General features: G+C 46.8%; 1 protein-coding gene across 1 annotated transcript in view; it reads left to right on the top strand.

The window, feature by feature from the left end:
- Positions 1 to 22,262, top strand: part of LOC124006850 (protein turtle homolog A-like) — a 64,855-nt gene that overhangs the window by 19,561 nt on the left and 23,032 nt on the right. The window contains 12 exon segments of the mRNA XM_046317047.1: positions 13,717 to 13,863; positions 16,685 to 16,833; positions 17,012 to 17,129; positions 17,239 to 17,269; positions 19,180 to 19,257; positions 19,399 to 19,544; positions 19,672 to 19,733; positions 19,735 to 19,815; positions 19,997 to 20,137; positions 20,690 to 20,806; positions 21,227 to 21,377; positions 21,575 to 21,686. Coding sequence (XP_046173003.1) covers positions 13,717 to 13,863; positions 16,685 to 16,833; positions 17,012 to 17,129; positions 17,239 to 17,269; positions 19,180 to 19,257; positions 19,399 to 19,544; positions 19,672 to 19,733; positions 19,735 to 19,815; positions 19,997 to 20,137; positions 20,690 to 20,806; positions 21,227 to 21,377; positions 21,575 to 21,686 — 1,333 coding nt within the window.

Raw genomic sequence — 22,262 nt, 5'->3', positions numbered from 1 at the left:
CATCAACTGCAGTGTTCCTCACCTGGCTTACTGTAAAACATCAACTGCAGTGTTCCTCACCTGGCTTACTGTAAAACATCAACTGCAGTGTTCCTCACCTGGCTTACTGTAAAACATCACTGCAGTGTTCCTCACCTGGCTTACTGTAAAACATCAACTGCAGTGTTCCTCACCTGGTTTACTGTAAAACATCAACTGCAGTGTTCCTCACCTGGCTTACTGTAAAACATCACTGCAGTGTTCCTCACCTGGCTTACTGTAAAACATCAACTGCAGTGTTCCTCACCTGGCTTACTGTAAAACATCAACTGCAGTGTTCCTCACCTGGCTTACTGTAAAACATCAACTGCAGGGTTCCTCACCTGGCTTACTGTAAAAAGCTAAACAAAGGATTGGTTAATGTACTTCTATATTTCCCTCAACCCTGTCGTGTGGATTTGGCCACAGGTTCTCATCCACATCACAATGGATGTTTTCATTAGCCAAACATCTTGGGAAGAATCTTCGGGCGAATCCAGGCCTGACACTGCTCTGCCGTGATGTCATTACATGCGTCATTCATGGCCTGGAGAAGGGTGGCTTGTTCGTGAGGTCGCCTATCATATACCTTCCACCTCCATGTGGAGAAAAATTCCTCAATCGGAAATAGGAAAGGAGAGTATGGAGGTAAGTACAGGGTGGTAAATTGTGGATGGGCCTGAAACCATGCTTGCACCATTTGAGAATGGTGGAACCTGACATTATCCCACACAATGACATAGGTCATGACATCAGCTCTACAGACCTAATTTAGCCCATCAAGGAAGGTTACATTCGAACAGCGAATCATGTGGCTGCCTGCAACTCAACATTGAGAGTTTAATAGAGTAGAGAGCTTAAGTTGTTGTTCGACCTAACATTAGAACTGACAAGATGCGTAATCTAAGCAACTTTGACCATGGTATGATTGTTGATGCCACACATGGTGATTCCAGCATCTCAGAAACAGCTGCCTTCCTGGGATTTTTACACACTACAGTCTCTAGAGTTTACAGAGAATGGTGCGATAAACAAAACACATTCAGTGAGCGACAGTTCTGTGGGGAAAACCACCTTGTTAATGAGAGAGGTCAGAGGAGAACGTTCAGACTCATTCAAGCTAACAGAAAGGCCATAAATGCTCAAATAACAGCTGTTTAAAACAGTAGTGTGCAGAAGGGCATCCCTTAACCTACAGCACCGTGAATAATTCAGGCTGTTGTGGAAGCAAAAAGTGGTCCTACCCAGTACTAGATATGTGTACCTAATAAAGTGGCCGGTGAGTGTACAGTAATGTCAAATCTGAAACCATGGTCTGTAAAAGTGGTACATGGGACCTTTAAACTATGTCTGATAAAGAATGATGATGAAATATTACATCCATAGATAATGTAGTCCAATTGGTTCATGTTCCACGGTAATGGTGTCAATGGATCTCGTTATCCTGACACTTTCATGATCTAAACATGGAATATTGTTTTTCAGTTTCCATAAAACTATGCATTAAGAGTAATGCAACAGTCACTTATCATTTGAGCAGTTGTATAAATTGATCGTTAGATCACTGTAATGAAAGGAATAGACAGTCATCTCAGATGTAATGTGTGAATTGCATTTTGAAATGGTAATACTTTGATGTTAAGTTGTATCATTTTAAACAGGTGATTTTAGTTCAATGAACAAATGATCTTAGCTTCATGTGTGTTGTATCCAAGCTATTGTAAAAAGTTAGAGTTTTGAAAAATGTGCATTTTGATCATTGGTTGTGAGTTTTGTGTCTAGAGTTTTGAAACATGACATCAAGGTTCCGAAATTAGTGCCAAAGTGATTGTAAAAAATTGTAATTGACAGCATTCCAGGGCGGATTGCAGAAGTCTTGAAAAAGAAGGGTCAACACTGCAAATACTGACTGTTTGCATCATCTTCATGTAATTGTCAATAAAAGCTGTTGACACGTATAAAATGCTTGTAAATTACTTCAGTTTTCCATAGTAACATCTGACAAAAATATCTAAAGACACCGAAGCAGCAAACTTTGTGGAAATTAATATTTGTGTCATTCTCACAACATTTGGCCACGACTACAGTACAAAAATATAAAAAGGTTTGTTAAAACAGATCACAAACTACTAATTATAAATGTATAAATGAATTGATGAGTGAGTACTCACAAAAAAAAACAAGATATATATTTGTTTTGTTTAAATGTGTGTGCGTGCGTGTGTGATTATTTCACTTATAATTGTCACGACTCCTACCGAAGGTGGCTCCCCTTCCTGTTCGGGTGGCGCTCGGCGCTCGTCGTCACCGGCCTACTAGCTGCCACTGATCCTTTTTTCCCCCCTTGTCTGTTTAATAGTTACACCTGTGTTTAGTTCGGTTCATTGGTTGCGTTTATTATCCAGCCGGCCCACTGGTGGGTGTGTGGGATTCTTTATGTTTAGTCTAGTGCCTGTAAGTCACGGTTTGGCGTGTACTTGTGTTGTTCGGGACTGTTTAGTTCCTCTGTGTTTTGGGGCATTTGTTTGAGTGGCGTCGTTTTCACCGGTGTGGTGAATAAAAAAGTATCGCTACCCTGAACTCTCTGCTTCCTGCGCCTGACTTCTTCCTCCACTACACCCTGAACTCTCTGCTTCCTGCGCCTGACTTCTTGCTCCACTACACCCTGAACTCTCTGCTTCCTGCGCCTGACTTCTTCCTCCACTACACCCTGAACTCTCTGCTTCCTGCGCCTGACTTCTTGCTCCACTACACCCTGAACTCTCTGCTTCCTGCGCCTGACTTCTTCCTCCACTACACCCTGAACTCTCTGCTTCCTGCGCCTGACTTCTTCCTCCACTACACCGCGGGCGTTACAATAATTCACTGCATCACAATTCTAGTGGGTCAGAAGATTACTTTGAAAATTCCCTAAAATTATGTCTTGGCTTTAGAAGCTTCTGATAGGCTAATTGACATAATTTGAGTCAATTGGAGGTGTACCTGTGGATGTATTTCAAGGCCTACCTTCAACCTCCATGCCTCTTTGCTTGACATCATGGAAAATCAAAAGAAATCAGAAAAAATAATTTAAAAAATTGTAGACCTCCACAAGTCTGGTTCATCCTTGGGAGCAATTTCCAAACGCCTGAAGGTACCACGTTCATCTGTACAAACAATAGTACGCAAGTATAAACACCATGGGACCACGCAGTCGTCATACCGCTCAGGAAGGAGACGTGTTCTGTCTCCTAGAGATGAACATACTTTGGTGTGAAAAGTGCAAATCCATCCCAGAACAACAGCAAAGGACCTTGTGAAGATGCTGGAGGAAACAGGTACAAAAGTATCTATATCCACAGTAAAACGAGTCCTATAGCGACATAACCTGAAAGGCCGTTCAGCAAGGAAGAAGCCACTGCTCCATAACCGCCATAAAAAATCCAGACTATAGGTTGCAACTGCACATGGGGACAAAGATCGTACTTTTTGGAGTAATGTCCTCTGGTCTGATGAAACAAAAATAGAACTGTTTGGCCAGAATGACCATCGATATGTTTGGAGGAAAAAGGGGGAGGATTGCAAGCCGAAGAACACCATCCCAACCGGGGAAGGCAGCATCGTGTAGTGGGGGTGCTTTGCTGCAGGAGGGACTGGTGCATTTCACAAAATAGATAGAATCATGAGGAAGGGAAAATGATGTGGATATATTGAAGTAACATCTCAAGACATCAGTCAGGAAGTTAAAGCTTGGTCGCAAAAGGGACTTCCAAATGGACAATGACACCAAGCATACTTCCAAACTTTTGGAAAATGGCTTAAGGACAACAAAGTCAAGGTATTAGAGTGGCCATCACAAAGCCCTGACCTCAATCCTATAGAAAATGTGTGGGCAGAACTGAAAAAGCATGTGTGAACATGTGCGAAAACTGACTCAGTTACACCAGCTCTGTCAGGAGGAATGGGCCAAAATTCACCCAAATTATTGTGGGAGGCTTGCAAAGTCTACCCGGAACATTTGACACAAGTTGAAACAATTTAAAGGCAATGCTACTAAATACTAATTGAGTGTATGTAAACTTCTGACCCACTTGGAATGTGATCAAAGAAATAAAAGCTGAAATAAATCCTTCTCTACTATTATTCTGACATTTCACATTCTTAAAATGAAGTGGTGATCCTTACTGACCTAAGACAGGGGAATTTTTACCAGGATTAAATGTGAGGAATTGTGTAAAACTGAGTTTAAATGTATTTGGCTAAGGTGTATCCAAACTTCCGACTTCAACTGTAGATTCTACATGTCATATCCTTAGGGGCCTGGAAAGCCCCCATCAGCAGCCCACACATCCTGATATTTACACACATGTGAAGCTGTGATAGTAGAATGACTGGCCTATGTGTTGATGTTTTGTATTTTAGTAATGCCGATCTCATCTGTTTGTTGTCATTCATCAACAAATGAACAGGTAAAATGATATTGGGTAGCAGTGGAATTAAATATGATCCTAGGTGGGTTATCTGAGCGGATCCATTGCGCCGTGTGTCTGTGACGTTAGTGGTCTACATGTTGGTCTGTCATCTCGAAGCCGAGGCCATGGTGAAACCTGGCTGGACTTTGTCTAGTGATGCATTCAGTGTAATGGGATGTGGTTTCCTGAGTTGCTAGACTGGCCACTGGACACATGTTATTATTAATCACATGGGAGTCAGATGTTCCACACATGTATCTGAACGAATGGGTGAGAAAGAGAGAGCTTCCCAGAACATGGGTGAAACACTCACACAGAGACTGACACTGCAGTCAACGCTGAGTATTTATTTAGAGAATTAGTGGGCCGAAAGAGGGGAGGGACCGGCCAGTGAGGAAAGAGGGGGAGGAGTGGTGGATGTGGTGGCAGAGAATGACCATGTGGGACAATGGCTGCCAAAGAGGAGGGACACTGGGCCAGTATTGTGATTGTATTTAACAATGCCTTCACTGAAACCCCAAGCTAAGCCCCACTAATCTTATTACATAGTTGATTGCAATACCTTGCCCCCTCTCTCTCCCTCTCTCCCTATTGTGGCTCTCCCTCTCTCTCGCTCCCTATTATCTCTCTCTCTCTCTCTCTCTCTCTCTCTCTCTCTCCTATTGTCGCTCTCGCTCTCTCTCTCCCTATTATCTCTCTCCCTCTCTCTCTATTGTCGCTCTCTCTCTATTATCTCTCTCTCCCTATTATCTCTCTCCCTCTCCCTCTCTCTCTCACTCTCTCTCTCTCCCTATTATCTCTCTCCCTTTTTCTCCCTATTGTCTCTCTCTCTCTCTCTCTCTCTCTCTCTCTCTCTCTCCCTATTATCCCTCTCCCTCTCTCTCTATTGTCGCTCTCCTCTCTCTCTCTCACTCTCTCTCTCTCTCTCCCTATTATCTCTCTCCCTCTTTTTCTCCCTATTGTCGCTCGCTCTCTCTCTCCCTAATTATCCCTCTCCATCTCTCTCTATTGTCGCTCTCGCTCTCTCTCTCTCTCCCTATTATCTCTCTCCCTTTTTCTCCCTATTGTCACTCTCTCTCTCTCTCTCCCTATTATCCCTCTCCCTCTCTCTCTATTATCTCTCTCCCTATTGTCGCTCTCTCTCTCTCTCTATTATCTCTCTCCCTCTCTCTCTCTCTCCCTATTATCTCTCTCCCTCTTTTTCTCCCTATTGTCACTCCCTTTTTCTCTCCCTAATTATCCCTCTCCCTCTCTCTCTATTGTTGCTTTCCCTCTCTCTCTCCCTATTATCTCTCCCTTTTTCTCTCCCTATTATTTCTCTCCTTCTCTATTATCTCTCTCCTAATCTCTCGCTCCCTATTATCTCGCCTCTCTCTCCCTATTATCTCTCTCTCCCTCTCTCTATTATCTCTCTCCCTCTCTTTCCCTAATATCTCTCTCTTTATTATCAATCCCTCTCGCTACCTATTATCCCTCCCTCTCTCTCCCCCTATTATAAATACCTCTCCCACCCACCCTCTCTCTCTCTCTCTCTCTCTCTCTCTCTCTCTCTCTCTCTCTCTCTCTCTCTCTCTCACTCCCTATTATATCTCCCTCTCTCGCCCTATTAACTCTCTCCCTCTCCATATTATGTCTCTCCCTCTCTCCCTAGTATCTCTCCCTCTCTCTCCCTATTATATCTCCCTCTCATCCCCTCTCCCTGTTATCTCTCCCTCTCTCTCTCCCTATTATCTCTCCCCCCCTCTCTCCCTATTATATCTCCCTCTCTCGCCCTATTAACTCTCTCTCTCTCACTCCATATTATCTCTACCCCCCTCTCCCTATGATCTCCTCCTCTTCCTGTTATCTCTCTCCCTCGCTTTCTCCCTATTATCTCTCTCCCTTCTCTCTCTCCCTCTCTCCCCATCGCTCCCTATTTTCTCTCTCTCTCTTTCAAACTCCCTATTATCTCTCTCCGTCTCTCTCTACCTAGTATCTCTCCCAATCTCTCTCTCTCCATATTATCTCTCCCTCACTCTCTCCCTCTCCATATTATGTCTCTCCCTCTCTCCCTATTCTCTTCGTCCGCCCACGTGTTCTCGCACACCCCGAGAGCTTCTGGTCAGCGGGGTGGTGGCACCGGGATCCTCATCTCTCCCAAGTGGTCATTCTCTCTTTCTCCCCTTACCCATCTGTCTATCGCCTCCTTTGAATTCCATGCTGTCACAGTTACCAGCCCTTTCAAGCTTAACATCCTTATCATTTATCGCCCTCCAGGTTCCCTCGGAGAGTTCATCAATGAGCTTGATGCCTTGATAAGCTCCTTTCCTGAGGACGGCTCACCTCTCACAGTTCTGGGCGACTTTAACCTCCCCACGTCTACCTTTGACTCATTCCTCTCTGCCTCCTTCTTTCCACTCCTCTCCTCTTTTGACCTCACCCTCTCACCTTCCCCCCCTACTCACAAGGCAGGCAATACGCTTGACCTCATCTTTACTAGATGCTGTTCTTCCACTAACCTCATTGCAACTCCCCTCCAAGTCTCCGACCACTACCTTGTATCGTTTTCCCTCTCGCTCTCATCCAACACCTCCCACACTGCCCCTACTCGGATGGTATCGCGCCGTCCCAACCTTCGCTCTCTCTCCCCCGCTACTCTCTCCTCTTCCATCCTATCATCTCTTCCCTCTGCTCAAACCTTCTCCAACCTATCTCCTGATTCTGCCTCCTCAACCCTCCTCTCCTCCCTCTCTGCATCCTTTGACTCTCTATGTCCCCTATCCTCCAGGCCGGCTCGGTCCTCCCCTCCCGCTCCGTGGCTCGATGACTCATTGCGAGCTCACAGAACAGGGCTCCGGGCAGCCGAGCGGAAATGGAGGAAAACTCGCCTCCCTGCGGACCTGGCATCCTTTCACTCCCTCCTCTCTACATTTTCCTCCTCTGTCTCTGCTGCTAAAGCCACTTTCTACCATGCTAAATTCCAAGCATCTGCCTCTAACCCTAGGAAGCTCTTTGCCACCTTCTCCCTCCCTCCTGAATCCTCCCCCTCCTCCCTCTCTGCAGATGACTTCGTCAACCATTTTGAAAAGAAGGTCGACGACATCCGATCCTCGTTTGCTAAGTCAAACGACACCGCTGGTTCTGCTCACACTGCCCTACCCTGTGCTCTGACCTCTTTCTCCCCTCTCTCTCCAGATGAAATCTCGCGTCTTGTGATGGCCGGCCGCCCAACAACCTGCCCGCTTGACCCTATCCCCTCCTCTCTTCTCCAGACCTTCTCCGGAGACCTTCTCCCTTACCTCACCTCGCTCATCAACTCATCCCTGACCGCTGGCTACGTCCCTTCCGTCTTCAAGAGAGCGAGAGTTGCACCCCTTCTGAAAAAACCTACACTCGATCCCTCCGATGTCAACAATTACAGACCAGTATCCCTTCTTTCTTTTCTCTCCAAAACTCTTGAACGTGCCGTCCTTGGCCAGCTCTCCCGCTATCTCTCTCTGAATGACCTTCTTGATCCAAATCAGTCAGGTTTCAAGACTAGTCATTCAACTGAGACTGCTCTCCTCTGTATCACGGAGGCGCTCCGCACTGCTAAAGCTAACTCTCTCTCCTCTGCTCTCATCCTTCTAGATCTATCGGCTGCCTTCGATACTGTGAACCATCAGATCCTCCTCTCCACCCTCTCTGAGTTGGGCATCTCCGGCGTGGCCCACGCTTGGATTGCGTCCTACCTGACAGGTCGCTCCTACCAGGTGGCGTGGCGAGAATCTGTCTCCTCACCACGCGCTCTCACCACTGGTGTCCCCCAGGGCTCTGTTCTAGGCCCTCTCCTATTCTCGCTATACACCAAGTCACTTGGCTCTGTCATAACCTCACATGGTCTCTCCTATCATTGCTATGCAGACGACACACAACTAATATTCTCCTTTCCCCCTTCTGATGACCAGGTGGCGAATCGCATCTCTGCATGTCTGGCAGACATATCAGTGTGGATGACGGATCATCACCTCAAGCTGAACCTCGGCAAGACGGAGCTGCTCTTCCTCCCGGGGAAGGACTGCCCGTTCCATGATCTCGCCATCACGGTTGACAACTCCATTGTGTCCTCCTCCCAGAGCGCTAAGAACCTTGGCGTGATCCTGGACAACATCCTGTCGTTCTCAACCAACATCAAGGCGGTGGCCCGTTCCTGTAGGTTCATGCTCTACAACATCCGCAGAGTACGACCCTGCCTCACACAGGAAGCGGCGCAGGTCCTAATCCAGGCACTTGTCATCTCCCGTCTGGATTACTGCAACTCGCTGTTGGCTGGGCTCCCTGCCTGTGCCATTAAACCCCTTCAACTCATCCAGAACGCCGCAGCCCGTCTGGTGTTCAACCTTCCCAAGTTCTCTCACGTCACCCCGCTCCTCCGTTCTCTCCACTGGCTTCCAGTTGAAGCTCGCATCCGCTACAAGACCATGGTGCTTGCCTACGGAGCTGTGAGGGGAACGGCACCTCAGTACCTCCAGGCTCTGATCAGGCCCTACACCCAAACAAGGGCACTGCGTTCATCCACCTCTGGCCTGCTCGCCTCCCTACCACTGAGGAAGTACAGCTCCCGCTCAGCCCAGTCAAAACTGTTCGCTGCTCTGGCCCCCAATGGTGGAACAAACTCCCTCACGACGCCAGGACAGCGGAGTCAATCACCACCTTCTGGAGACACCTGAAACCCCACCTCTTTATGGAATACCTAGGATAGGATAAGTAATCCCTCTCACCCCCCTTTAAGATTTAGATGCAGTATTGTAAAGTGACTGTTCCACTGGATGTCATAAGGTGAATGCACAATTTGTAAGTCGCTATGCTGGATAAGAGCGTCTGCTAAATGACTTAAAATGTAAATGAAATGTAAATGTCTCCCTCTCACCCCCTCTCCCTGTTATCTCTTCCTCTCTCTCTCCCTATTATATCTCTCCTCTCACCCCCTATTATCTCCCTCTCTCTCTCCCTCTTCTCACTCTCTATTATCTCTCCCTCTCTCTCCCTATCATCTCTCTCCTCTCTCTCTCTCCCTATTATCTCTCTCCCTCTCCATATTATGTCTCTCCCTCTCTCCCTATTATCTCTCTACCTCTCCCTCTCAATATTATCTCTCTCCCGCTCTCTCTTAATATTATCTCCCCCCTCTCTCTCTCTCTCTCTCTCTCTCTCTCTCTCTCTCTCTCTCTCTCTCTCTCTCTCTATCTCTCTCTCCTTATTATCTCTCTCCCTCTCTCCCTATTATCTCCCCCTCTCTCTACCTAGTGTCTCTCCCACTCTCTCTCTCTATATATATATATATTATCCCTCTCTCTCTCCCTATTATCTTTCTCCCTCTCTCTATAATAATAATAATAATAATAATAATCTCTCCCTCATATCTCTCTCTCTCCATATTATGTATTTCCCTCTAGTTCTCTCCCTATTATCTCCTTGCCTCTCTCTCTCCCTATTATCTCTATCCCCCTCTCTCTCCTTATTAGCTGTCCCTCTCTCTCCCTATTATCTAAATCCCTCAATCTCTTAATATTATATCTCTCCCTCTCTCTCTCCCTATTATCTCCGTACCTCTCTCTCTCACTGTTGTCTTTTTTTCCCGCTCTCTCCCTCTCTCTTGCTCCCTACTATCTCTCCATCTCTATCCCTATTACCTCCATCTCTCTCTCCCTATTATCTCTCCCTCAATCTTTTAATATTATCTCTCTCCCTCTCTTGCTCTCTCTCTCCCTATTATCTCTCTCCTCCTCTTATCAATCTCCCTCTCTTTCTCTCCCTATTCTCTCTCTCTCTCTCTCTCTCTCTCTCTCTCTCTCTCTCTCTCTCTCTCTCTCTCTCTCTCTCTCTCTCTCTCTCTCTCTCTCTCTGCCTCTTCCTGTTATCTCTCTCTCCCTCTCTCCCTATTATCTCCCCCTCTCTCTCCCTATTAGCTCCCTCCCTCTCACCTATATTATCCCCTCTCTCTCTCCCTATTATCTCTTTCTCTCCCTGTTTTCTCTCTCCCTATCTCTCTTCCTATTATCTCCCCCCCTCTCCCTCTCTGTCAAGTATCTCTCCATCTCTCTCTACCTCTCTCTCTCCCTCTCTTCCTCTTTTATCTCTCTCTCTATTATCTCTCTCCTTCTCTATCTCCCGCCCTCTCGCTCTCTCCCTATTATATCCCTGCCGCTCTCTCTCCTTATTATCTCTCCCTCTCTCTTTCCCTATTATCTCTCCCTCAATCTTTTAATATTATCTCTCTCCCTCTCTTGCTCTCTCTCTCCCTATTATCTCTCTCCCTCTTATTATTCTCTCCCTCTCCCTATTATCTCTCTCCCTTTTATCTCACTCTCTCCCTATTAACTCCGTACCACTCTTTCCCTGTTATCTTTCCACCTCTCTCCCTATTACATCTTTCCCTATTACACCTTTCTCCCTCTTGTCTCTCTTGCTCCAAAAATGATCTCACCATCCCTATTATCTCCCTTTACTTATTATCGCTCTCTCTCTCCCTATTATCTCTCACTCTCTCTGCCCCTATTATCTAGCTTCCTCTCTCTCTCCCTATTATCTCTCCCTCCCCCTCTCTCTCTCTCTCTCTCTCCCCTTTCTCTCTCTTCCTGTTATCTCTCTCCCCCTCTCTCCCTATTATCTCTCTCCCTCTCTCCCCCCCTATTATCTCTCTCTTCCTGCAATCTCTCTCTCCCTCTCTCCCTATTATCTCTCTCCCTCTCTCCCCTATTATATATCCTTCTATCACCCATATTATCTCCCCCTTTCTCTCCCTCTTTCTCACTCTCAATTATCTCTCTCCCCTCTCTCTCCCTATGATCTCTTTCTCCCTGTTTTCTCTCTCCTTCTCTCTCTTCCTATTATCTCTCCCTCTCTGCCAAGTATCTCTCCATCTCTCTACCTCTCTTTATCACTTATCTTGCTCCCTCTCTTCCTCTTATCTCTCTATTATCTGTCTCCTTCTCTATCTTCCTATTACCCCCCACCCTCTCTCTCACTCCCTATTATCTTTCTCTCTCCCTCTCTCTCCTTATTTACTCTCTCCCCCTCTCTCCCTTCCTTATTATCTCTCTCTCTCGCTATTATCTCGCTCCCTCTCATCCTCCCTATTATCTCTCCATATCTCTCTCTCCCTATTACCTCTCTCTCTCCCTTTCTCTCCCTATTATCTCTCACTTCCTATTACGTCCCCCTCCATCTCTCCCTATTATCTCTTCCACCTCTCACTTCCTATTATCTCTGTCCCTATTATCTCACTATTATCACTCTCCCTCTCTCTCTATTATCTCTCCCTCCCCCTATTAACTCTCTTCCCCTCTCTCCCTACTATCTCTGTCCCCCTCTCTCTCCCTATTATCTCCTTCACTCTCTCACCCTATTTTCTCTCTCACTTCCTATTATCTCTCTCCCTCTCTCTCTCCCTATTATCTCCCTCCCCCTCGCTCTCTTCCTATTATCTCTTTCACTTCCTGCTTTCTATCTCCCTCTCTCTTCCTATTATCTCACTCTCTCTCCCTATTATGTCTTTCCATCCCTCTCTCCCCCCTCTCTCTTTCTCTCTGTATTATCGCCCTCACTCTCTCTCTCTCGCTATTATCTCTCTCACTTCCTATTTTCTCTATCCCTCTCTCTCCCCCTATTATCTCTCTCACTTCCTATTTTCTCTATCCCTCTCTCTCCCCCTATTATCTCTCTCACTTCCTATTATCTCTCTCTCTCCCTATCATCTCTCCCTATTGACTCTCTCCCTCCCTCTCCCTATTATCTCCCCCACTCTCTATCCCTACTTTCTCTCCCATACCCCTATTATCTCTCTCCCCCTCTCTCTCCCTATTATCTCTCTCCCCCTCGCTATTTTCCTATTATCTCTCTCGCTTCCTGTTATCTACCTCCCTCTCTCTCTCCCTACCATCTCTCTCCCTCCCTATCAGCTCTCTCACTCTTTCTAGAGGTTTTTGTTTTTCATGCGCACCTTTTTAAACAGTGATAGGCTATCAGGCCTCCTCTGTTGATCCACCCTCCCCTTCCCTCCCCTTGCTCTCCATGATTTATATATTTTTTATTTGACCTTTATTTAACAAGGTAAGTCAGTTAAGAACAAATTCTCATTTACAATGGCGGACTACCAAAAGGCGAAAGGCTTCCTGTGGGGACGGGGGCTGGGATTAAAAATACAAATATATGACAAAACACACGTCACTGGTGGTGCCTGTCAGGTCTCCACAGAAACTATATTTAAATCCAAACCTCTGCTAAGCTTCTATGTGAATCATTGCGATTATACTGTGCCCTGGCTGGAATTATTGGTCGTTTATAGAGCGAAGCAAAGGTCAGAGGTTAAGGTATTGAAGCGAACCAGTCCCTGGTGTGTTTATGTATGTTAGCATGTGAATGTGTATGTTGCTCTGACCCCAACTCCCATGTGGATTTAGTCCCCATTCCATTTAGAAAAGTAAACGAGATGTGCCGTCATACGCGGTTCCTCACCTGTTATCACAGCCACCATCCCTTTAACTCGCTTCCTGAGCCCCACGGTGGGCATAGAAACAGTCCCTCCCTGTCACCAGGGACAGGGACAGCGGTTAATGATTAGCTCAACACACTTCAACGACTCAATGTCACAAACACATTAGCGCTACAGTGTGAGGCAGGCTCATGCTCTTGTAATGCCGTGTGTGTGTGTGTGTGTGTGTGTGTGTGTGTGTGTGTGGTAGATGTATGTGTCTATGGATGAGAGGGAGCCAATTGGCAAACAAACAATGTGCATTTTCTCAAGTTTCACGTGTTATTATTCGTAGTGACTGTTTCATTTGTTTCCTAAATGCTTCACTGTCTGTAAAGGAGAGGCTTAATAACGCTGATAAACTGCAGTGTTTCAGTTATTTATTGTGAAAATGGCTTCATAGAATAACAAAAGAAATGACAAGCTAAGAGATAACGAGTGAGGGAGAGGAGAGGGAGAGAGAGATAGAGAGAGAGAGAGAGAGAAAAGCCACAGGGAGGGGGTAGGGAGGGAGGGGTGAGTCAGCAAACACCACTGACCCAGGGTGCAGTCACCTGGCAACCAGGAGATCAAATTATAAAGCTCACGACATCTTGAAGGCTTTATCTATTGGACATTTAAGTACCATTGAAGAACATTCCTATCAATTGTAAAGCACACATTCTTTGAATTGAAAACCCCTAAAACTCCAGTTGTCTGATTGGTTTGTAATTTGTCTCATGTCGTCTAACCCTGTGTCCTCCTATGTGTCCCCAGGCCGTGTGTCTCTGGTCAGGAACACTGTTCTGAGAGTGAAGGGGCTCCTCATGGAGGACCAGGGCCTGTACGAGTGTCGCATCCTCCTGTTGAACCAAACCACAGACGAGAACCACAATGGGACCTGGACCCTACTGTCTGTAACTGGTGAGAGGAGGGGCTGGTGATGGGGAGGGGCTGGTGATGGGGAGGGACTGGTGGTGGGGAGGGGCTGGTTTTGGGGAGGGGCTGGTGATGGGGAGGGGCTGGTGGTGGGGAGGGGGATGATTTGACAGCCATGGAGCCCTATTATCCTCAACCTTCCTATCCTACACACACACACTCCCTCTATCTCTCTCTGATCTCTCTCTGATCTCTCTCTCTCTCACTCACACTCCCTCTATCTCTCTCTGACCTCTCTCTACACACACCCTCTACTCCCTCTAACTCTCTCTCTCTCTCTCTCTCTCTCTCTCTCTCTCTCTCTCTCTCTCTCTCTCTCTCTCTCACTCACCTCTCTACACACACCCTCTCTATCTCTCTCTGACCTCTCTCTCTACACACACACTCCCTCTATCTCTGATCTCTCTCTCTACACTCACACTCCCTCTATCTCTCTCTGATCTCTCTCTACACACACACTCCCTCTATCTCTCTCTGATCTCTTTCTCCACACACACTCCCTCTATCTCTCTCTGATCTCTTTCTCTACACACACCCCCTCTAACTCTCTTTGTTCTCTCTCTCTCTCTCTCTCTCTCTCTCTCTCTCTCTCTCTCTCTCTCTCTCTCTCTCTCTCTCTCTCTCTCTCTCTGTCTCTCTCTCTCTCTACTCTCACCCACTCAATCTCTCTGTTCTTTCTCTCTCTCTCTCTCTCTCTCTCTCTCTCTCTCTCTCTGTGTTCTCTATCTCTCTCTCTCTCTACACTCACCCACTCAATCTCTCTGTTCTCTCTGTTCTCTCTTTGTTCTCTCTCTCTCTCTCTCTCTCTCTCTCTCTCTCTCTCTCTCTCTCTCTCTCTCTCTCTCTCTCTCTCTCTCTCTCTCTCTCTCTACACTCACTCTCTCTCTATCTCTCTCTGATCTCTCTCTACACTCACACTCTATCTCTCTATCTCTCTCTCTCTCTCTCTCTCTCTCTCTCTCTCTCTCTCACTCCCTCTCTCTCTACACTCTCTCTCTACACTCACTCTATCTCTCTCTGACCTCTCTCTCTACACTCACACTCCCTCTATCTCTCTCTGATCTCTCTCTACACTCACACTCCTCTATCTCTCTATCTCTCTCTACACTCACCTCTCTCTCTACTCACACTCACCTCTATCTCTCTCTGACCTCTCTCTCTCCCTACACTCACACTCACACTCCCTCTATCTCTTTCTGACCTCTCTCTCTACACTCACACTCCTCTATCTCTCTGACCTCTCTCTCTACACTCACACTCCCTTTATCTCTCTCTGATCTCTTTCTCCACACACACTCCCTCTATCTCTCCCTGACCACTTTCTCTACACACACCCTCTAACTCTCTCTGTCCTCTCTCTCTACACACACACCCTCTATCTCTCTTTGTTTTCTCTCTCTCTCTCCCTCTCTCTCTCTATCTCTCTCTCTGTCTCTCTCTACACACACCCCCTCAATCTCTCTCTGTTCTCTCTCGGTTCTCTCTCTACACACCCCCTCAATCTCTCTCGGTTCTCTCTCTCTCTCTCTCTCTCTCTCTCTCTCTCTCTCTCTCTCTCTATCTCTCTCTCTCTACACACACCCTCTCTATTTCTCTCTGACCTCTCTCTCTACACTCACACTCCCTCTATCTCTCTCTGATCTCTCTCTACACTCACACTCCCTCTATCTCTCTGACCTCTCTCTCTACACTCACACTCCCTCTATCTCTCTCTGATCTCTCTCTACACTCACACTCCTCTATCTCTCTGACCTCTCTCTACACTCACACTCCCTCTATCTCTCTCTGACCTCTCTCTCTACACTCACACTCCCTCTATCTCTCTCTGACCTCTCTCTCTACACTCACACTCCACTATCTCTCTGACCTCTCTCTCTACACTCACACTCCCTCTATCTCTCTCTGACCTCTCTCTCTACACTCACACTCCCTCTATCTCTCTCTGACCTCTCTCTCTCTCAACAAAACATGACTGCTCAGACGAACACATTGTAACATCTCACTCATGCAGACACCCCGCCACTCTCCTGCCACGCAGATATTTGGTGAGGTGAGCGAGGAGCAGGAGGTGAGCGAGGAGCAGGAGGGGAGAGAGGAGGGGAGAGGAGCAGGAGAGGAGAGAGGAGCAGGAGAGGAGAGAGGAGCAGGAGAGGAGAGAGGAGCAGGAGAGGAGAGGGGGACCAGGAGAGGAGAGAGGAGCAGGAGAGGAGAGAGGACCAGGAGAGGAGAGAGGAGGGGAGAGGAGCAGGAGAAGAGAGAGGAACAGGAGAGGAGAGAGGACCAGGAGAGGAGAGAGGAGGGGAGAGGAGCAGAAGAAGAGAGAGGACCAGGAGAGGAGAGAGGAGGGGAAAGGAGCAGGAGAAGAGAGAGGAACAGGAGAGGAGAGAGGACCAGGAGAGGAGAGAGGAGCAGGAGAGGAGGAGAGAGGAGCAGGAGAAGAGAGGAGAGAGGAGCAGAGGCATTTGGGCAGATTAGCCAGGCACATGGCCTGTGGTGTACCGTCAAAGACCTGCAGGTTCACAACTAAGGCCATTGTCTGATGAGGTTTAAGACTCCTTGGCAGGCGCACAGTGTCAGGGAGAGCTTCACTCACTCACTGGAGGACTGTACATTACATGATCTGCCCCTAACATGTAATGTTTGTGTACCCCAGTTCAATAGCATTTAGCCAATTTGACTTCGTTGTATCTTCATTGTAAACAGGGTCAAGCCTGCTGATTCAGCTTTGTTGTTTATGAGACCTTCAGCTCTCTCTGGGAAAGGGATTGACGTTGTTGTGTTGACTGTCCTTGTTGTTGTTCTGTAGCTCCTCCTATTTTCACCAAGACCCCTCCCCCTGTCCTGGAGGCTCTAGTGGGGAATTCTCTCTCTCTAGCCTGTGTTGCTCGTGGCAACCCACCACCCACCATAACCTGGGCTAAAGATGGTACTCTGATTGGAGGAGACAAAGTTGAGGTGAGGAGTCATGGTTCAGTCTTCAAGGCTAAACAACAAAAATATATAAAAAGTTAATTTCACCACTACAATCCCACATTGCAATCTCTCTCGCTCTCAATGCAAACTTTATTGTCCCTGCAGGGAAATTCGTTGCTCTCTTGCTCTCGCTCTTTGTCTCTCTCTCTCCGTATCTCAGCTGCTGAGTGGGACGTTGTCTCTCAGAGCAGTGAGCACGGAGGCCGGAGGACGGTATGAATGTCTCGCCACCAACACACAGGGCAATGTGACTCATGTTACAAAGCTGAAGGTCAAAGGTCAGTCACTGTCTGTTTGTTTATGAGTTTCCTGACTACACTTTCCCCCTGGGTCATACAAGGAGATTAGAAAAATCTAGCAGCATACTCTGTCCTTATTTTCTCCCAGTCTTAGTCACTGGAATCTCCACTGGTACACAGTGAGCCATACACCCATCACTTTGTCTAGTGTTACCCAAATCCTCTGTTGAGTGTGGTGAGGCATTATCGCCATCTAGTGGTGAATGGGAGTTCTTGCATTACAGGTGAATCTGAGGATTTATGTAGTGTTCTTTCTGTGGATGTTTTTCCTCATGAATCTCACTTATGCAATACAATATGCTCCATGTATTTCAAGCCATGCTATGTTTATGCCCAGTGACGTCAATGTGACGAGGATGTGCCGTTTAGCTTTGGCATTGACACCTGTTTGGATTACAGTACGGCTTTCAAAGCCTTATGGAAGACCGCAAAACAGACCTTCAAGCACATCCTCTACACATTTATCTCAACCAGCCATAATCTACCAACATGATAACTGTTGCTGTGTCATGCATGTGTGGTAGTGTTCCTCTCACATGATAAATGTTGCTGTGTCATGCATGTGTGGTAGTGTTCCTCTCACATGATAACTGTTGCTGTGTCATGCATGTGTGGTAGTGTTCCTCTCACATGATAAATGTTGCTGTGTCATGCATGTGTGGTAGTGTTCCTCTCACATGATAAATGTTGCTGTGTCATGCATGTGTGGTAGTGTTCCTCTCACATGATAAATGTTGCTGTGTCATGCATGTGTGGTAGTGTTCCTCTCACATGATAACTGTTGCTGTCATGCATGTGTGCTGATAAATGTCAGTCATGCATGTGTGGTAGTGTTCCTCTCACATGATAAATGTTGCTGTGTCATGCATGTGTGGTAGTGTTCCTCTCACATGATAAATGTTGCTGTGTCATGCATGTGTGGTAGTGTTCCTCTCACATGATAACTGTTGCTGTGTCATGCATGTGTGGTGTTCCTCTCAAATAAATGTTGCTGTGTCATGCATGTGTGGTGAGTGTTCCTCTATGATAAATGTTGCTGTGTCATGCATGTGTGGTAGTGTTCCTGAATCTCACATGATAAATGTTGCTGTGTCATGCATGTGTGGTAGTGTTCCTCTCACATGATAAATGTTGCTGTGTCATGCATGTGTGGTAGTGTTCCTCTCACATGATAAATGTTGCTGTGTCATGCATGTGTGGTAGTGTTCTCTCACATGATAAATGTTGCTGTGTCATGCATGTGTGGTAGTGTTCCTCTCACATGATAAATGTTGCTGTGTCATGCATGTGTGGTAGTGTTCCTCTCACATGATAACTGTTGTCATGCATGTGTGGTATGTTCCTCTCATGATGTGGTAGTGTTCCTCTCACATGATAAATGTTGCTGTGTCATGCATGTGTGGTAGTGTTCCTCTCACATGATAACTGTTGCTGTGTCATGCATGTGTGGTAGTGTTCCTCTCACATGATAAATGTTGCTGTGTCATGCATGTGTGGTAGTGTTCCTCTCACATGATAAATGTTGCTGTGTCATGCATGTGTGGTAGTGTTCCTCTCACATGATAAATGTTGCTGTGTCATGCATGTGTGGTAGTGTTCATGCATGTCATGCATGTGTGGTAGTGTTCCTCTCACATGATAAATGTTGCTGTGTCATGCATGTGTGGTAGTGTTCCTCTCACATGATAAATGTTGCTGTGTCATGCATGTGTGGTAGTGTTCCTCTCACATGATAAATGTTGCTGTGTCATGCATGTGTGGTAGTGTTCCTCTCACATGATAAATGTTGCTGTGTCATGCATGTGTGGTAGTGTTCCTCTCACATGATAAATGTTGCTGTGTCATGCATGTGTGGTAGTGTTCCTCTCACATGATAAATGTTGCTGTGTCATGCATGTGTGGTAGTGTTCCTCTCACATGATAAATGTTGCTGTGTCATGCATGTGTGGTAGTGTTCCTCTCACATGATAAATGTTGCTGTGTCATGCATGTGTGGTAGTGTTCCTCTCACATGATAACTGATTTGGAGGTGCCGGGCCGTGGCTGATCCCCCCCCCAACATGACCTATGTGTGGCAGAGGCAGGGAGAGAACGTCCATCGCATAGAGTAAGTTTGGTGTGTTTTGTCACGGCTTCTTCATATTGGATTTTTTGCGTTTGTTATGATGTTTCTAATGTGGCGTTTGCTTTATTTGAATGTCCTTCATGGGTTGTGTGTCTGAATGTTTACGTTTTGCTTTGTTGTTAGGCCTCTAAAGTCCCGGGTGAAGATCATGGTGGACGGCACCCTCCTCATCACCCGCATCACCCCAGACCATTCTGGGAACTATACCTGCATGCCCACCAATGGCCTGTTAACTCCGCCTACTGCTTCCGCCAGTCTCACTGTGAGACGTAAGTGTCTACGTGCTGATGTCTTCATCTCTAATCTTCAGTCCCCCACGTCATTATACAAATCCTTCCTATCCATCTATCAATCCATCCATCCCATCATTTCATTTGTTTCCTCCCTTCCTCGCAGACCCTGCCCAGGCTCTCCAGATGCCTCAGCAGACGTATCTCCCCACAGGCCTGGGGGGGTCTGGTCTCCTGCCCTGCGAGAGCCCAGCCCCTCCTGCTCCGTGTTGATTGGACCAAGGATGGACAGCCACTGGATCTGGCCATGGTAGAGGTATCAACCTGATATCTACCCATATCTTCCATTTCCATAAGGAATCAATATTATGCCATGTAGACCTAGTGCTCAGAAGAGAATATGTTCCCATTCAAGAGAGATATATGAACATTAAGTTGAATTGAAAAACTGTTGAGAAGTTCTCTGACCTCTCACTGTTTTATCCAATCAGTACCCAGGATGGACGCTGACGTCTGAAGGATCGGTGTTCATGGCAGCTGTCAATGATGATGCAACAGGCGTGTGCAAGTGCACCCCCTACAACAGCTTCGGGACCATGGGCCAATCAGGGCCCACGACAGTCATCCTACAGGTCAGGGTGCACACAGTTTTCTAGCACTTTATTAGACAAATGACCCTTTATTTATCCTCGAAATGATGTGGTAAAATGGTAATTACACAATAATAACTTTAGAAATATTGCTTTGTTTCTTAGAAAATGAACGAGAATTCCCAATTTTTACCACTTCATTTCCGTGTAAATTGCAAGTAAATAACACCTATGTGGAGACAGTACTTTAAAATAAAGTGCGGCCCAATTATCTGCCTCTTTCAGTCCAAAGGGAGAGCTCATATCTGAGACAAGTAAGGAGTTTTAGAAAATATATTTAGATTATCTTTTTTTTCTCTCATCTACTTGTCAGTCTGTGACATGAATTGAGTTCAATGTGGCCTGATTACAATAGCTCCCGTATGGCAAGGTTAGTTGTTGTGCTAATCCTTTTGTGAATAGGTAGTAAATAGGTTAAGATGAGGTTCATCTTGGCTACAGCTAAAGGTAATCTACTGTTTCACTCGCTTTCTCTAATTGTGACAATGTCCTCGTCTAAATGACATGGCTGGTTGTTTTGTTTCCGACCGGCAGGACCCCCCGTCACTCAACGTGTCTCCCCGAAAGGTGTATCGAGAGGAGGTGGGGAGGACGCTTGTTATCCCCTGCCAGACCACTGGAGAGCCAGCCCCTACTGTAACCTGGAGCAAGGTGACTGCATTTCAATACACTCCACAGCAAATGACTGTACTCCACTGACTACTTGAGTCAACAAGCACGCACACAAGCCTGGCAACATGTGAACAAGATAGTATGAACTGTGGACATGCCCTGGAGCAGAGATAGCTATTATTTAACACACACATGCAAGAAAGAACATATACACACTCACACTCGCACACACACACACACACACACACACACACACACACACACACACACACACACACACACACACACACACACACACACACACACACACACACACACACACACACACACACACACACACACACACACACACACACACCTTTCTGGACAAACGGGGAAAAACAAACTCTTCACTGATTGCAGTTCAGCGATCAGCCCAGCTTGTGTGTCCGGTCTCCTCTCTGTCCTCCCTGTCTGTAGGTTGCACCTGCCACACCCTCTCAGTACTCTGTAGCAGCCAACGGCTCCCTGCTGCTGCTTCCTCTCAGTAAAGACCACCAGGGGGAGTGGGAGTGCAGTGTTACCAACCGCGTGGGAACTGTCAAAGCCAGGACTCTCATCTCAGCGCTGGGTGAGTGGAACAGACAGATTGACTGACACGCATCGAAGTCATCTTTATTAATGTAGCTAATATGTCTTCATGACATTGTGGAACCTCACCAGTGTATTACGGATGCGTGTTGAACAAGGATGCAACTCTTATTTCGTTTTCTATTCTCCCTCTTCTTCCTTCTCACTCGTTCTTCTCCTTCTCTCTCTGTGTGTCAGGCACCAGTCCCCATGCTGCCACCCTGGTGTCTGTGTTTCCAGGGGTCAAGCAGGCCAATGTGTCCTGGGAACCAGGCTTCGATGGGGGATACCCCCAGAAGTTCACTGTCTGGTGAGTCGTCTACTCTTCTAGTCTCTGTTCTGTCTCCCTCTCTTCTCTGTCTGGTGAGTCGTCTACTCTTCTAGTCTCTGTTCTGTCTCCCTCTCTTCTCTGTCTGGTGAGTCTACTCTTCTAGTCTCTGTTCTGTCTCCCTCTGTCTCTCTCTTCTCTGTCTGGTGAGTCGTCTGTCTCTTGTCTCCCTCTCTTCTAGTCTCTGTTCTGTCTCCCTCTCTTCTCTGTCTGGTGAGTCGTCTACTCTTCTAGTCTCTGTTCTGTCTCCCTCTCTTCTCTGTCTGGTGAGTCGTCTGCTCTTCTAGTCTCTGTTCTGTCTCCCTCTCTTCTCTGTCTGGTGAGTCGTCTGCTCTTCTAGTCTCTGTTCTGTCTCCCTCTCTTCTCTGTCTGGTGAGTCGTCTGCTCTTCTAGTCTCTGTTCTGTCTCCCTCTCTTCTCTGTCTGGTGAGTCGTCTGCTCTTCTAGTCTCTGTTCTGTCTCCCTCTCTTCTCTGTCTGGTGAGTCGTCTGCTCTTCTAGTCTCTGTTCTGTCTCCCTCTGCTCTTCTTCTCTGTCTGGTGAGTCGTCTGCTCTTCTAG

The sequence above is a fragment of the Oncorhynchus gorbuscha genome, linkage group LG20, assembly GCF_021184085.1.
Source record: "Oncorhynchus gorbuscha isolate QuinsamMale2020 ecotype Even-year linkage group LG20, OgorEven_v1.0, whole genome shotgun sequence".
In the NCBI taxonomy this organism is placed as follows: Eukaryota; Metazoa; Chordata; class Actinopteri; order Salmoniformes; family Salmonidae; genus Oncorhynchus; species Oncorhynchus gorbuscha.
Note: the sequence above shows the minus strand (reverse complement) of the source record. Positions and strands in the feature narration are given on the sequence as shown.